Consider the following 16,957-nt stretch of genomic DNA (forward strand, 5'->3'; position numbering starts at 1 on the left):
CAGCCCCATCACTGTGTGTCCCCGGGTATCCCTACAGACGGGTTCAAACTTCTCATGGGCTCAATACATGGAAAGGGGAGGAAAGGAGAAAGCACACAGTGCAGCTACCACATAGCTTCCTGCTCAAGGGTTCTTCAGAAAGCATGCACAGCTCTCCTGGGAGAGTGGTGCAAGTCGCACCCAGAAGCAGCCGACAGATCAGCCTTTCTCAGCCTGTGGGTCCCCAGATGTTGCTGAACTCACATCACCCCTAGCTAGCAAGGCCAGAGCTCAGGGATGCTTTGAGTTGTAGTCCAACAACATCTGGGGACCCACAGGTTGAGAACCGCTGCAATAGATCAAGATGCACACTGAAGCAGCAACCACCTCCAGTGGCTCGCTCCATAGGGCATGCATGAGACTGGGAAGCAAGAGACAGGTATTTGAAGCCCACTAGAGGAAAGGGGAAGATATGTCCTCACTCAGTCTTTACATTCATGTAGGGGAAATGCCATGTTGGTGGAAGAGAGGGTGCCCCCAAGACTGCAAGCACCACCGAGCAGTTCTTTTCAGCAATCAGAAACAGCACATGACATTTGCCCTAGCTTCAAGTCCCAGTCATAGACACTAGGAGCAGAGCAATTGTTGAAGGAGCTTATGCTTTATATACTGGAGATCTCTGGTTCAGATCCAGAGAGGTGTATCCCCATGTCACATACCCTGTCATCTGAATTGTGGTCATCTTAAATGAAGGATATCCTGTGCTAACTTACACAATATCCTGTGCTCTATCATGGTGACATGGCTGAGGCATGGGGACAGCCATTTATGCAGGGGCTGCTCATTTTTTAAAAGCTTATTCTTGTCCTGGTAAAATCAAGGTCTGGGGCTGCCACGTCAGGGCTGGTGTAAATTTACACCATTGGGGCATGGCTGTGTATCAAAGGAATGCAGGATACAGCATAAATGTGCTCCCTTCAGTGTGCCATCCATATTCCACCAACAGCTCTGCCCCGTTTTGGCAGTATCAGGGGAGTTCCACTGGTGTATCTTTCATGGCAGCAGCGTATTGTGCTCTCAGTTCCTACATCCCTAAAGAACAGAATATTCTCAGTGCCTAGGTGAAATAACAGAGGCAGCATTTGAGCTTCCAAGCATGTAAACCAGTATACCATGCTAACATGCATGCTAGAACTACTGACCTAGTTGTATACAAGTGCAGACCTCCTGAGTCACAAGGGCAAGTGCATGGACAACCCTGCATGATACACTTTCCTGTCCATCTGTTTGTATGGATGGGAATGCAGGTACCCATTCACCAATTGGAGCTATTGTCACACATCCTTGATCCTTGGATCAAGTCTCATGAGTTCAGTAGAACTGCGAGTTTGCGTCCACATCCCTTTCACAAGGTGATTGTTTTCAGTGGAAAGAATCGTGTGGTTGCCTAGTCACAGTGCGTTGCATCAGCAACCTATCCTCCTCAAATGCCTGCGTGGCCAGGGACCAAGTGGACTTTATCCAAGGTCTTAGTGCAGCAACCTTAACAGGCAGAGTGGCCACTTGGCTACTGGTTGCCAACCCTCATTATTTCCTCCCTCATCACCTCTCCCACCACCCCATGAAGAGGCATTTCAGGTAGCAAAGCTTGAAATGGGGCAGGTTTGAAGGAGAGAGAAGGAAAAATGAAGAAAGACTCATTCCCCTCTCTCTACTTATACCTCTCAACTGTTTAAAAACTCTGGCCACAGCGTGAAAGGAGAGAAGGAGGAACTGTAGATATATGGAATACACTACACATTTTTGGCTACTTTCTAAGAAACCAGCACACATTGTGATTCCTACCTCATCCTGTCTACAGCCTTCCACCTCCTCTGTCCTTTTTTTCTCCTCTGTTGTAATAGCATGTTCATAGGCAGCAGGGAGGAAAAGAGAAAGGAACAATGAGAGGAAAAATTATGAGGGGAGAGAAAGTAGTATTTGGCTGTGAGGGAATCAATGCAAAAGAGTGGATGGGGTTTGCTTGTGGGGGGTTGAGCTGGGTGGCAGTTCATCCATTTATTCAGCTGACAGCCATAGAGTGAGAGAGAACTGTAATTCAAAGTACACCATTCTAACAGGGAGCTATTTCATTGCTGTTTTGCAAATAGGTACTCCTGTAAAAAAAGGACATCATAGCTTCTTTCGCTAGTGTGCCGTACAGACAGTTGTCGCCCCACCCCCTTCACATGTTTATCTCTCTGCACAATGAAAATCAACTGGAAAATGGGATGTAGGCTGCTGATTAACAAGTACCTATATATGTTGTTTTAAAGTTTCTGAACTCCATTAAGAATCAATATTGTTAAATGCTTAGAGCCAGAGCCAGATTTGTGATAAATTGATGACTCAATGGAGCAATGTTAATGAAAGTTCTCACTTGTGTCATTTTGCTGAATTGTTAAAAGAAAATATACACTTTGCACATTGTCCAAAAATAGAGGTGTTAGCTAACATTAGTCACACTCAGAATGTATCCATTGAAATCAACTGACTTAAGTTTATTGATTTTAATGGGTTTACTCTGAGCATGAGTTACTTGGATATCACCTGTAGTTGTCACCCCTTCTATTTTGAGGTGCGCGAGTGTCTCAGTAGTAATATATATATATAATTCCCCTGAGTCCCCAAAGTTTTATTTAAAAAACCTGATATTTCTGGCCCATTTTTAGCATAAACTTTTATTTTGTCTGAGGAAAAATCTTGGGGAACAACCACTGCAAAAAGATTTCCCTTTTTCTAAGTACATTCTCAAATAAATGAGGGGTGTCTTTATATATATATATATATATATATATATATATATATACACACACACACACACACACACACACACACACTAAACAAAACAAATGGTGCGTTCAGATTGCCAAAAGCTGAACTCCTCCACGCTTTCATCTTATGCTACCACTGCAGGCATTTTTCTCCTGGCCTGACATGAGGTGAGCTGGACTGGAGAGGAAGGTGGCCTAAATCAGCCACCTAAGATGACAGAAGTGACAACATTCAGACCGTCCTACATGCTCCTTTAGTTAGAAAAATTAGGCCCACCTCACCATCTCTCCCTTGCGTGTAAATAGGACAGACCTGTGAATAAAGAAACATGGCTGCTCTGCCCCCTTTAAAGGTTTGGTCGTGTGTGTGTGTGTGTGTGTGTGTGTGTGTGTGTGTGTTTAACTAAACTTTGGACACCTTATTTAAAGGTCACAACTTTCTAGAACATAGAATCATAGAGTTGGAAGAGACCACAAGGGCCATCGAGTCCAACCCGCTGCCAAGCAGGAAACACCATCAGAGCACTCCTGACATATGGTTGTCAAGCCTCTGCTTAAAGACCTCCAAAGAAAGAGACTCCACCACACTCCTTGGCAGCAAATTCCACTGTCGAACAGCTCTTACTGTCAGGAAGTTCTTCCTAATGTTTAGGTGGAATCTTCTTTCTTGTACTTTGGATCCATTGCTCCGTGTCCGCTTCTCTGGAGCAGCAGAAAACAACCTTTCTCCCTCCTCTATGTGACATCCTTTTATATATTTGAACATGGCTATCATATCACCCCTTAACCTCCTCTTCTCCAGGCTAAACATACCCAGCTCTCTTAGCCGTTCCTCATAAGGCATCGTTTCCAGGCCTTTGACCATTTTGGTTGCCCTCCTCTGGACACGTTCCAGTTTGTCAGTGTCCTTCTTGAACTGTGGTGCCCAGAACTGGACACAGTACTCCAGGTGAGGTCTGACCAGAGCAGAATACAGTGGCACTATTACTTCCCTTGATCTAGATGCTATACTCCTATTGATGCAGCCCAGAATTGCATTGGCTTTTTTAGCTGCTGCGTCACACTGTTGGCTCATGTCAAGTTTGTGGTCAACCAAGACTCCTAGATCCTTTTCACATGTACTGCTCTCAAGCCAGGTGTCCCCCATCTTGTATTTGTGCCTCTCATTTATTTTGCCCAAGTGCAATACTTTACATTTCTCCCTGTTAAAATTCATCTTGTTTGTTTTGGCCCAGTTCTCTAATCTGTCAAGGTCGTTTTGAAGTGTGATCCTGTCCTCTGGGGTGTTAGCCACCCCTCCCAATTTGGTGTCATCTGCAAATTTGATCAGGATGCCCTTGAGTCCATCATCCAAGTCGTTGATAAAGATGTTGAATAAGACCGGGCCCAAGACAGAACCCTGTGGCACCCCACTAGTCACTCTTCTCCAGGATGAAGAGGAACCATTGATGAGCACCCTTTGGGTTCGGTCAGTCAGCCAGTTACAAATCCACTGAGTGGTAGCATAGTCAAGACCACATTTTACCAGCTTCTTTACAAGAATATTATGAGGCACCTTGTCAAATGCCTTGCTGAAATCAAGGTAGGCTACATCCACTGCGTTCCCTTCATCTAGCAGGCTTGTAATTCTGTCAGAAAACGAGATCAGGTTAGTCTGACATGACTTATTTTTCAGAAATCCATGCTGACTATTGGTGATCACAGCATTCCTTTCTAGGTGCTCACAGACTGTTTGCTTAATGATCTGCTCCAGAATCTTCCCTGGTATTGATGTCAGACTGACTGGGCGGTAATTATTTGGGTCCTCTCTTTTCCCCTTTTTGAAAATAGGGACAACATTTGCCCTCCTCCAGTCTGCCGGGACTTCGCCTGTTCTCCAGGAATTCTCAAAGATGACTGCCAGTGGTTCTGAGATCACATCTGCCAGTTCTTTTAATACTCTTGGATGCAGTTCATCTGGCCCTGGAGACTTGAATACATCTAAACTAGCCAAGTATTCTTGTACTATCTCCTTAGTTATTCTGGGCTGTGTTTCCTTTGCTGAATCATTTGCTCCAAATTCTTCAGGTCGGACATTGTTTTCTTTATCGGAGAAGACTGAGGCAAAGAAGGCATTGAGGAGTTCAGCTCTTTCTGTGTCCCCTGTTTGCATTTCACCATCTTCTCCTCTGAGTGACCCCACTGTTTCTTTGTTCTTCCTTTTGCTACGAACATACCCATAAAAGCCTTTTTTGTTGCTTTCAACCTCTCTAGCAAGCCTGAGTTCATTCTGTGCTTTAGCTTTTAAATTATGCTCATGTTCAGTCATGTTGAAACAAATTGTTTGGCTTTTGTACCACAGAGACTGCCAAGGTACCAATTAACAATGCATAATTAACATATAATTAATGTACAGAATTGCTGCCAAAAGTTGTGGTGCCTTACATGGCTCTAAAGGGGGACAAAGTCTCTTTGCCTTAAATTGCTCCGAAAGGGGATCAAGTCGTGGAGGGCAGGCCCCATCCTTCGCTCTTAGCTGTGAAGGCTTAACAAACCCTCTTCTTCCTAATAATAATAATAATAATAATAATAATAATAATTTATTATTTGTACCCCGCCCATCTGGCTGGGTTTCCCCAGCCACTCTGGGCGGCTTCCACAAAGACCAAAAATACACTAAGATGTCACACATTAAAAACTTCCCCGAACAGGTCAGAAAACATCATATGGCTTTCTATAGAATCATAGAGTTGGAAGGTTCAACTAGTCCAACCCATTGCAATGCAGGAATCTCAGCTAAAACATCCCTGACAGATGACCATCCAACCTCTGCTTAAAAACCTCCAAGGAAGGAGAGTCCACAACCCTCTGAGGGAGTCCGTTCCACTGTCAAACAGTTATTGCCTTCAGAAGGTTCTTCCTTATGTTTAGTTGGAATCTCCTTTCTTGTAACTTGAATCCATTGGTTTGAGTCTTACCCTCCAGAGCAGGAGAAAACAAGCTGGCTCCATCTTTTTAAAAATTAGTATGATTTAAAAATTCAAAAAATGTATTGATTATTTAATATTTCAAAAGCTACCTGCAAAATTTCATATTGGGATCTCAATGGGATCAGATTTTAAAAATTTTTACATACATGACTGCATAGACATCTCTTCTTCTGTGGATGGCTGGGTGGAAATGAGCCGGACCTGCGTTCTGCATTTGCAGCAATGAGGAAATGAGCTGTACCTGCGTTTTGCATTTGCAAAAACACAGCATGTTTAAAGTGGTGTCTATATATAGCTATAGATACATAAAACTGAAATGGGATTCTACTTGATGACTCTGGTGGTGGATAACAGTTTTGCTGCTGTTGTTTCTTTAAGATTTTGTCTTTAGTGTTTGTCATTTCATCTGTAGATGTGTATACATTTTCAGTTTTTGCATTTACATTCCCAAATTCTGTCATTGTCCAATATCTTCAGATTTCTACCAACAGAAGTGTTCTGTCATTGACATAAAGAAAATAATACCTAGTAGGAATTTTGACGGGAAAATCGAAAAGTTTTAAAAAATTAATCAGCATTTCATCCGCGGCAAGGGAGTTCTTTCAAATTTTATCAGCTTTTATTTAGTAGGCCTAAAGCATAATTGAGTTAAACTAGAAAATATGAAATTTAATCCATTTTGGCACTAAAAAGAAGAAACACTTCTTCTTTTTATTTATTTATTTACACTTTTACATATTAAAAATCAGTGTCCACTCCCAAAGTGGTTTGTATGTTAGGTTGTCACTTCTTGTCCATATTTAAAAAACAAACACACACACACATGTATTTCTGATGCAGCTTCTAGCAATTTGGGCATCCTGAAGATAACAATAACTTGAAACTAAATGTTACAATCATTAGTAATAAAGTTTTTTATCAGCCTGGGCCTGGAGGAAGACTGTGGCCCAGTAGGTGGAGCATTTGCTTTGAATGCCCAACTTCAGCCTTTGGTACAGACTCTTCTTACATACCCTCCAACATTCCTCAGATGAAAATAGGGACAGTTCTCACTCTCCCCCAAGTGACCCTCCTTGACTCCCCATATCAAGACTCCTTGCACTCTGCTCTGCTTCCTTTTTCTTCCTGCCCTGGGCAGCCCTGCCCTCTGCCTGCCCCCCCAGAGCCGGCATGTCACCTGAGGCTGGGCCTTGGCGGCTGCAGCCTCTTCTCCTCCTCACCTGCTTTTCAGGAGGGGCCACGGGATGCTTCCTCTCTGCCACCACCATCACCATTGCCCAGATTAAGCGCTGGCTCATGCTCTAGCAGGGAAAATAGGGACATTCTGAGATCAAATCAGAAGCTTGGGTGGCTTTTGTAATTCCAGGACTGTCCCTGGAAAATCAGGACACTTGGAGATCTCTCAGATAGCGGAGCTGAGATAATCCCATCCTAAGCCATGGAAAGCCACTGCCCGGCAAAGTGGACAGCCTTAGATGAACCAGTGGCCTGACCATATCTTATGCTTATGAACAACAGTAAAAGATCATGTTTGAAATCTGAAAAATATTCCCAATCTCTTTATTCACATTACTTTTTAAAAAAAGCAATAAAACAGCCTCATTTATACATGTGTACCTTAGGATATGCACACATGGTGATTTTTTAAAAAGAAGTTTTGTTTTGCAGTTTGTTTTCCATATTGCATGCATTTTCTGTTTACACCATTGTCCATGTTCACGTTGTGTTCCTTCTGTTTGTTTTCTCATGACTAGACTTCTTCTTTGTCAAAGATTCCTGCCTCAAAGGTTAGAGCAAAGTCATTGCTTCCTCCAAGACCCAGCTCAGCTTGCTCATTAAGTTCTACTAAAAAAGCTTTGCTTGATGCAGACAATTATTTTGCCAGGCCCTCTTCCGCAGGCCCAAGAGACTGCTTGCCATATTCAAAAACAGATGCTCAGGTAAGGCAGCAGAGTAAATGTAGTCAGTGATAGCAAAGAAAGGGCCAGAGGTGGATTCTGATCTGTTTGCTTACACTCTCTTCCCCTTGCCCTTCTCCTGAACACAAATAGTTCACACTGACAAAAGAGCTGTAGAGCAGGAGTGAACAAACTTCCCCCTGTTGAATTCAAGAAAAAACACTGTCAGATATTGCCTTTCTTATTACAGGACCCATAATTAGCTCCTATCCTGAACTGGAATGCTTCCCTTCCCAGGGTTTGATTAAAACCCTAGGAATCCATCCATTATAAATCCAATTTAGGCTGGAGAAACATTATACTTTTCAGTGCTGGAGGTAGTGTGTTCAGTTATTATTGCCTCGGGTAAGCAAGTTTTGCAAACTTTAAAACATTTTAAAACATTTTTTCTCAAAAACACGCAAGCACCATTTGATTAAGGGCAACTGTTGCCAAAGAAATGCATGCACGCAAAAAGGCAGTGATGTGTCTGTCATACCACTTTAACCACTCTTAAAAACTGTTAGTTGGTTCAAACCAAAGTTCACAAACCTAATAAGCTTTTTGCCATAAGACTACAATAGGATGAGGCCTAAATATTACAGGTGGGGGTGTCCTTTTGACTTTTCGCTGCAGACTTGAGACTGATACTAGTGTAGTCATAGCCAAACTAAAATCAGCTATGCTCCCCTACCCCAGCCTGCCAAATTACTTAGTTTTCCCTGTATCATCTCACTTTGGTATGCTGTAAGCAAAGTTAAATCCATGTTAGATCCCCTCTGGAGGTAATAATCTCACCTCTAGGTGCATGGGGGCTGGAAATTAATCTGTCTAGGCTTGATCTGATCTTCCTTACCTTGACATAGTTTGAAGCTCTTGCTGGGGAGAAACTGCTGGAAAATTAAATGTCATCACAACAACTGCATTTTACCCGTTTTTTAAAAAATTAAAAGTAAAAAAAGCCAATTTCTATTGTTTCTCCTAGGACGGTGTAACCAAGAGTCCAGAAAAGCGTTCCTCTTTACCAAGACCTTCCTCTATTCTACCCACCCGGAGGGGCCTGTCAGGAGACAGAGAACGAGATGAAAATTCTTTCTCCCTGAACAGCACCATCTCTTCATCAATGCGACGGACCACCAGTAGGTTTCTGTACCCTCTAACTCCCCCTCCACATTTTCTTTAGCCTGCAGGTGCACTTTGTGTAAATCTCTTGAGGTCTCTGTGCATATCAAAATGATACAGTATAATACACCCTTTTATACTATTTACAAATTACAACAGAAAAAATGTATGCTGGTCGCCAGAGTTACACTCCAATTTACACACTCTCATATCCCCCTCTACTCTTACCCCGAAGCTCTTGCTCAGCATCCTGGTTTCCCTAACACACAACATTTCTCCTGAACGTTCTCTCCACTCATTTACACCAACACCCCAGAATGCCCCTTAGCTTAATACTGAACCACCTATAACCTATCCACCATCCCATCCCTTCCATCATGTCAGGGACTGGCAGGACGCTGGCGAGTGTGCACCGGGAAAATGGGGGCTGGAGTCTGACTTGGGATTGGAAGGCAGTGGCTTGTGAGGACCTGTACCAGTCAGAAGGCAAGAATCAGAGGCAGGGGATGCTTCAGCACTGGAGGGTAGAGCACAGGATGGGTTGGGAGAAGAGGAGGAAGAGGCAGGTTAGGCAAGTGAAGGACCGGTGCTTCACCCTCTCCTGCACCACTGTGTCCCAGAACCAGAAGCAGATTGAAAGGGGGTGAGCAGAGGAAGTTTCCACGCAGGCATAGTCTCCATCTGCATGTGTGCATTCCGTCAGGGAAAGCTACATAAACTGTTGGAGGGGGGGAGACCCCTGTTGCTGCAACTGCTCCATAGTGTATGGACCTGGAAATAGATGCTAGATTGGTTTTCTGTATTGCTGTGAGAATAAAGTGAGTTATTACTAAATAAAGTGATTATTTAGTAGTGAAGAGTGGGGAAACATCCTTTATTTTCAACCAAGTTTTAGTCAGAGTAGACCCATAGAAATGAATGGCTATGACTAACAAATTAATTTCAGTGACTCTACTCTGAGAAGAAGTTAGGTTCTTATTTATATTCCTTTGAGGATATTAAGTTAACCTTGTAAGGAGTTTAAGATCTACTTAGGCCACATTCTTGTTGAATTCGCAAGAATAGAGAGATAGAGAGGTAGATAGTCTTTAAAAATATATTAATATATTATTTAGTTATTTCATAAAATTTATACACCACTTAATTGTAAAAAACCTCAAAGTGGTTTACAAAAAAAGATAAAACCATAAAATCAAGAAAAAAAATATAACCACACTTTAAAACATAGAAGTGTTAAAATACTAAAATACTAAAACAGGTTAAAATTACCTCAACTATGGGCTTATCCACACAACCTCTGCTTTATGCAGGGGAAATCTGAAGGTTTCCGCCCCAGATTGTTGTTTATGTATCACTAAAGAGCAGGTTTTCCCTGGGGAAGGAGCGGGACAAGGAGAAAACCACTTGGATAAGTAGAAGCATGGGTGAGCCCTTTCTAATAACCTGGGTGGGCTTGTCTGTGCAATAATGTTTTGAATAGGTCTCAAAATAGTACAGTGAAGGCGTCTGCTTGATCTCAATAGGCAGGGAGTTCCAAATTGCAGGTGCTGCTGCACTAAATGATCGAGGTCTTACAGGTGCTGAACAAGTACTATGTGGCACCTGTAGTCGTGCAAATTCCATTGATCAAAGTGGTTGAGTAGGCACATGTGAGGTAAGGTGATCTCAAACTTAATCCATTCCGGAAGTCCGTTCCAAAACCAAAGCACTCCAAAACCAAGGCAAGCTTTCCCTTAGAAAATAATGCAAAATGGATTAATCTGTTTTAAAAACAACCCCTAAAACAGCAATTTTACATGAATTTTACTATCTAACGAGACCATTAATCCATAAAATGAAAGCAGTAAACAATGTACTGCAGTCACATAACACTGGGCAACAATTTTTTACTTTTTGAATGTTGTCTAGATTTCTACAACTGCTTTAGGGTATTTTTGCACTGCTGAATCAGGAAATGGCATCCATTTCTCTCCATCAGGTCAGGTTTTCTGTAAACTGAATGGTGGGCATTGATAAAGGTAAGTACACGTAAATTGCATGTTGCTTCACCATTTTTCAAACTTCAGGGCTTGAACTTGTGTTTCTTGGAACTCCTGGAATGCTCAGCAGCACGGAGGTCTCTCTTCAGAGTCCAACAGTAGTCAGCCATCATGACCCAGCGACCCTGATACCTGGTCTCCATCTCTTTCATGTCCTGATGGAATCTCTCCCCCTGCTCGTCACTCATTGAACCCAGGTTCTCAGGAAACCGGTCCATATGTGAAAATAGGTAGTGCATCTTGACGCTCATGTTGCAGCCCAGGTTTCTGAAAGCAGTCAGCATGTTGTTGACAAGTTCTGCGTAGTTTCTGGCCTTATTGTTGCCAAGAAAGTTCTTCACTACCAGAACAAAGGCCTTCCACGCTTCCAGTTCCACTTCGTTCATTGAGTTTCCGAACTCTGGATCTCTGATGAGCTGACGGATCTGAGGACCGTCAAAGATGCCAGCTTTCAACTTCTCCATGGTCAATCCTGGAAAAGCATGGCACAAGTAAATGAAGCAGTCACCATCCTTGTCCAGAGCCTTGGTGAACTGCTTGATTAAGCCGAGCTTGATGTGCAGCGGTGGGAAGAGTATTCTGTCTCTGTCCACCAGAGGGTAGTTGATGACGTTCCTTTCTTTGCAAGGCACCAATTCCTCCCACACAGGCCAGTCCTTCTTCGTGTAATGCTGAGCACGGTCCCTACTATCCCACATGCACAGAAAAGATGGGTACTTGGTGAAGCCAGACTGTTGTGCCAACAAAAAGTTCACCATCTTCAGGTCAACACAAATAAACCACTTATGCTGATCATAACCAATTTTCTCCAGCACATACTTCACCGCTTCATAGTTCTCCTTCAGTGTACTCGAGTGAGCCAGGGGTATAGAGGCAAACTGGTTGCCGTTGTGTAGCAGAACACATTTCAGTGATCGCTTGCTGCTGTCAATGAACAGTCTCCAATCTTTGGGTTTGTACTGTGGCACTCCAAGCTTGAGCAGAAGCTGCGCAATATCTGCAAAGTACACCAAGTCCTTCTCTTCCGAGAAAAAACGGAGGTACTCTTGATGCCTGTTGCGCAAGAAGCTGATGCGAGCACTGTCAGAGAGGAGGTTTTTTCCCTTCAATCTGGATGCCAACAGTTCGGCAAAGTCCTTTGACAAGCTGAGGTCGCGAACTAGATCATTCTAGATGGGAAAATGGATGTGGAGCATCATCTTCAAGAACCACTTCTTCTTCTTCATGTCCTTCAACACTGGAGGCATCGTCGTCACTAATGTCAGGAAGTTCTCCGAAGATAGGCAATGGAATTTCATCACAATGAGCTACAGGACGACGTGCTGATTGAAGATCAGGATACTTTGTGGGGCCGCTGCCCCATTAACTTAGTTTTGATCCTCCAACTTTATGCTTTGCTGGACCAATTTATGGAAGATTTCGAGGTTTTATGACTTCAAACTGATCCCTTTTTGAGGTAATCGCTCAGAACTATCGGACCTGAATACTTCTTGTCATTAAAATAAACATTTCCAATCAAAACAATTATTTGACAAGGCATTTTACCCCCACCAACTTCTTCTAAAATGCTCCACACAAGCGTACATGTGAACAAAAACGTAAAAAAAGACATGTGGCCATAGCTCAAAAACTTGACCTGATTGAGCAAAACCAATGTGATTTTTGGATTCAGCACATCAGATTCATCCTAAATCAGCTGAAAAAACGCAGACAACAAATTTGTTGTTGACCAGTGTAATCAATCAGCAGCTGAACTGGGTTCCATACAGTCACAAAAACAAAACAAAAAAGAGCCGCAAAAACAAAAACACAAAAAATAGCGAAAACAGACAGATCTCAGCTTAACACTCAAAACGGAAGTGTGGCACTCAAAACGGAATTGTAACAGTCAAAGAGAGCACGTTCAGCTTCCGAGAAAAGTTTGCAAACCTGAAGACTTACTTCCAGGTTTGCGGTCTTTCAGTTCCAAGTTGCTTTAGTACCAAGGCGTTTGAGAACCAAGGTACCACTGTATCTGTATGATATTAAATAATAATACAAAAAATGAGGGAATTCAGTAGAATTTACCGGCCAGAATATACAAATACAACTAAATCACTAAAACAGTATCAGTACAAATGACACAAACATTCAAAACCCATAGATGAAATGAAGGGAGGCAGGCAGGCAGGCAGGTAAAGCAAGCTAGGAAAAATGGGCAAGCAGGGGTGATGCAGTCCCACACAGGATGGTACCATATGTCTGCAAAATGTTCAGGTCAGCAGTAATACGTGTACTCTTTTATAATAGATTTCTCCATAAGCCTGTGATCTACGAACCATGCAATAATTATTTTAGTATCTCTAACCTTGTTGGTTTTAAATTACCTTCTTTGAACATTAACTGATTTGAATATCATAGTGCTCTCATTTAGCAAGTTATTGCTCATTCTCACGTTTCTTTATGGTCTTCAGAAACACGGCAGAGTGAATAATCTGCAAGGTGCCCTCATGAAATATAAGATAGATGTCCTCTGCTCCATGAAAATATCAGCAACATGGTTTAATTTTTCCCCAATACAGGATCAGAGCCTATTCGAAGCCGGACAGGAAAGAGTGGCACATCAACCCCAACTACACCGGGTTCCACCGCCATAACTCCTGGGACACCACCTAGCTATTCCTCCCGTACCCCGGGCACTCCTGGGACCCCCAGCTACCCCAGAACCCCCCATACACCAGGTACTCCCAAATCTGGTATTCTGGTGTCCACTGAGAAGAAAGTTGCCATCATACGCACACCTCCAAAATCTCCAGCTACCCCGAAGCAACTACGGCTCATTAACCAGCCTCTCCCTGATCTCAAGAATGTCAGGTCCAAAATTGGGTCAACAGAGAACATCAGATATCAGCCTAAAGGGGGACAGGTAAGGCTTCTGTTCCAATAACAGCCAGTGTTTCAGGCATTATCACTGGAAGCAGAATGCAGGGTCTCATAGAGAGGAGTAAAGGCCTGGAGTGGAGAAGGTAGATACAAATGTGGATCTCTTCCTTCAAATCTCCTTACCAAGAGGGATGGAAACTTGTCAGTTCTGGGGTTTTAACAAAGCCATTTTAGGCTAGGGCTTTTTTGGAGAGGGGGGTATGTTTTTATCAAATGTACTACTGCTGCTTTTTGTGGACTAAACAAACATATTTTCAAAACAACTATAATTTTATCTTTTTTATATCATTGAAGTGCTTCTGAATGAAAAAATGCCTGTTATATATATTTGTTACATGCCATCGGAATATTTTTGTATTAAGGCAAGGGCCAGATAAGAGGAGCAGCTACCTGGTGTATTTACAAAACAGAGCCTTAGAAAGCCCAGGCAAAGAAAGCAAATAAATGTTCAATAATATAATATTATTTTAATTAAATGTGGATAGGTCAGTTCCTTCAAATACTACAGTTGTAAAGTGCACCCCAATAATTCAGACTCCAATCCTAAACATACTTACTTATTAGTGAGTAAGGTCCACTGCAAACTGTGGGAACTCTCAAGTAAAAATGATTAGGATTGCTCAATAGGTAAACTGCATTCTTTATTAGATCAAACTTTTATGTTTTAGTATTTTGTGTTTTAATACTGTGTGAAAACACAGTCGCTGAAAATGATTTGCATTGAAGGAAAGGTGACAGAATGGGCAGGATTAGCCAGGATCCATTCCAGATCACTGTGCTTCTCCATGAAACTTGCATGTGGTTCTATATGGTAGCAATATCTGTTTATCTATTTGTAAAATGTGTCATGATCCCTGCATCTGGCCCCTCATACTACACTGTGTAAGGTACAAAAAAAGGGAATGGAGGTACAATCTGACCCTTCCCAGAGTGAGGCTATAACCCTCCAAGTCTGAGGAAAGTGGGAAAGCTGAGTCCTGAGTAGTATCCACGTCTGCTCCGCAGCGTACAAATCAGTGACTACAAGATCGACAAAGGCCTTTTAAGTCAGCATAGTCACTTCCACAAGGAAGCAGAGCCAACTTGGCTCTTGCTAGCCTACATGAGGCCACAGCTCTCTACAGATGTAGCATGATCAATAGCTCAGGCTCCTGACAGCTTTGGGTAGACTTTGCCTGGACTTGCCTGCTTCAAAGGGGTTCTGCTTGTTACTACCACTGTGTGAGCCTCATGGAACAGGAATAGTGGGATGTTCATGTGTGGGGATTCTAAACACCTAAATGTGGAGGGCTGGAAAGTAGATTCTTCCAATAATAGAGACCTTGTATTCTTGTAGAAAAAGTGGCAGGAGGGTGGAACAAGCCTCCAAAATTGCCCTGGGTGTGGGATGTCTATCCTTCCCTCATACTGCCAAGAAACAATCCCAGCAACGAAGGAGCGTGCATAGTGCTTGAATGTGCAGGGGAAGGCCAAAGAGAAATGTGTGAGGATATGATGATTCTGAGAGAGTTTTCCCTATGTCTAAAAGCTCTGGCGTCATGACAACTGGCTCCCCCAAGTATTCTCACCAATTAAGCATTAAAGAGCAGGTTTTACAGGGGAAAGTGGTGCAGCAAAGGCAAAACCACTCCCATGCTTTCTAGGCCTGGGACAAATAGAAAGTAGACACGCCCTAAGTCTCCTCTCACCATTAGCAGGGTGCCTATGACACCATAGCCTAGTTCTCACTGAGGTCCTCTATACATGGTTGAGTACAGAGTGCATCATCCACGTTGGCACTGAGTAACTACAGGTTAGAGGGGAAGCCTTCAAGGCCACACCATTTTATTTCCGGGAAGACTTGAACCTCTGTCATCTCTTTTCTAGAAAGTAAGTCCAACCCAGAAGGATGTAGTAGCAATAACCTCAGTTTTACTTCTCCTATATCATTTCTGGCTGGGGCTCTTGTAGCTGTTGGAATGAACTGCTTTCTACAGTCTGCTTTATGCAAGTCAGTTTATGGAAACAAATAGAAGGCAGCTGGAGTTTCATAACCTGACCTTAAATTGCCATGCTGAGTGTAATAACTCCAGGAGGAGGAAGGAGCGGAAAACCCTGAACATAAGCAAGTATGACAGGAAAATTACTGAAAGGGTATAGATATCCGGCCCTAAAGTGTCATTTGGAGATAGATTTTCTCCTTTTACCGGAGGCATCTGTTAACCTAGTAGCTGAGAGTCCATCCTTGGCTTGCAGCTGTCCTGGGGAGCAGAGTCGCACTGTGACAGCACCATGCTCTGGAGGTGCTTACACAGAGAGCAGCAGGAGGTGTCTGAATGTTAAATAAATCAAAGTAGAAATACAGAGTTGTAAAGGTCTCATTAGAAACTCATCAGCTAACAAATCCATTTAAAATCATGTCTTTACCCACCCAACCACTTCTGCCACATTTTTTTAACAAGCGGAAGATACCACCTGAAGATGAGATTTCAAACTTTATAATAATGATCCTCTCTAACAGAACTTGATGGGAGCATTTTTCACATTGTGCTTTGTGACAAAACAGGCAGATGTACTTAGGTATAGTGGCATATAAATCCGTAACAGTAGGTTGCTTTAAGTTCCCTTTATCCCCTGGACAGGGAATCCTGCTTACATTGGCTGGCTGTAACTCACATAGTGGAAAAGAGAGAGACAATTTCTAAACTGCCACTGTTACATAGTAGGAAATATCTCCTTGCTCAGAGCCAGACTATATTACCATCCAAATCACATGGTTTACCTCTTGCTGGATTGTGCATCACTTGAGAGTGTGAGTTGAGGATTGCCTGTTTGAATGGTCCCCAGCATTAAAATCCCATGCCCTAGGACAGTTGGCATTGCCCTCGTCACTCTGACATCCTAGCTATCTTCATGCAGATAATGTTGTATTCAAAAACCAATCAGACCCTACTCCAGTATTCTGCAGTCGTACACCTCAGCAAAAGGCGCACTATGTGATTCAGCTGAGCATGACTATTGCGACTTTGTACATAGCAAGTAAAATTGGACAGGAGAGACCAAAGAGAATCTTACACTTTCCCTCGTCTCCTTGGGGAATCGTACCTCACACGGTGGCATTGCAGCCAAGCTTACAATTTGTGCCTCCATAAGTTTTTCATTGGTTTTATATGGGGCTAAAAGCCAAGGAGGCTGTA

At 42.8% G+C, this 16,957-nt stretch overlaps 1 protein-coding gene across 33 annotated transcripts in view; it reads left to right on the forward strand.

The window, feature by feature from the left end:
* Positions 1-16,957, forward strand: part of MAP2 (microtubule associated protein 2) — a 232,167-nt gene that overhangs the window by 194,734 nt on the left and 20,476 nt on the right. For 24 of the 33 annotated variants that reach the window (XM_081015216.1, XM_081015194.1, XM_081015197.1 and 21 more), the window contains 3 exons: positions 7,516-7,701; positions 8,684-8,837; positions 13,421-13,764. In XM_081015216.1, the coding sequence (XP_080871342.1) occupies positions 7,516-7,701; positions 8,684-8,837; positions 13,421-13,764 (684 nt within the window). The remainder of the gene's footprint in view (positions 1-7,515; positions 7,702-8,683; positions 8,838-13,420; positions 13,765-16,957) is intronic. The other 9 variants (XM_081015202.1, XM_081015208.1, XM_081015218.1 and 6 more) reach the window with 1 other exon arrangement.

The sequence above is a fragment of the Podarcis pityusensis genome (genome assembly GCF_964106645.2).
Source record: "Podarcis pityusensis genome assembly, chromosome: 1".
Classification (NCBI taxonomy): Eukaryota; Metazoa; Chordata; class Lepidosauria; order Squamata; family Lacertidae; genus Podarcis; species Podarcis pityusensis.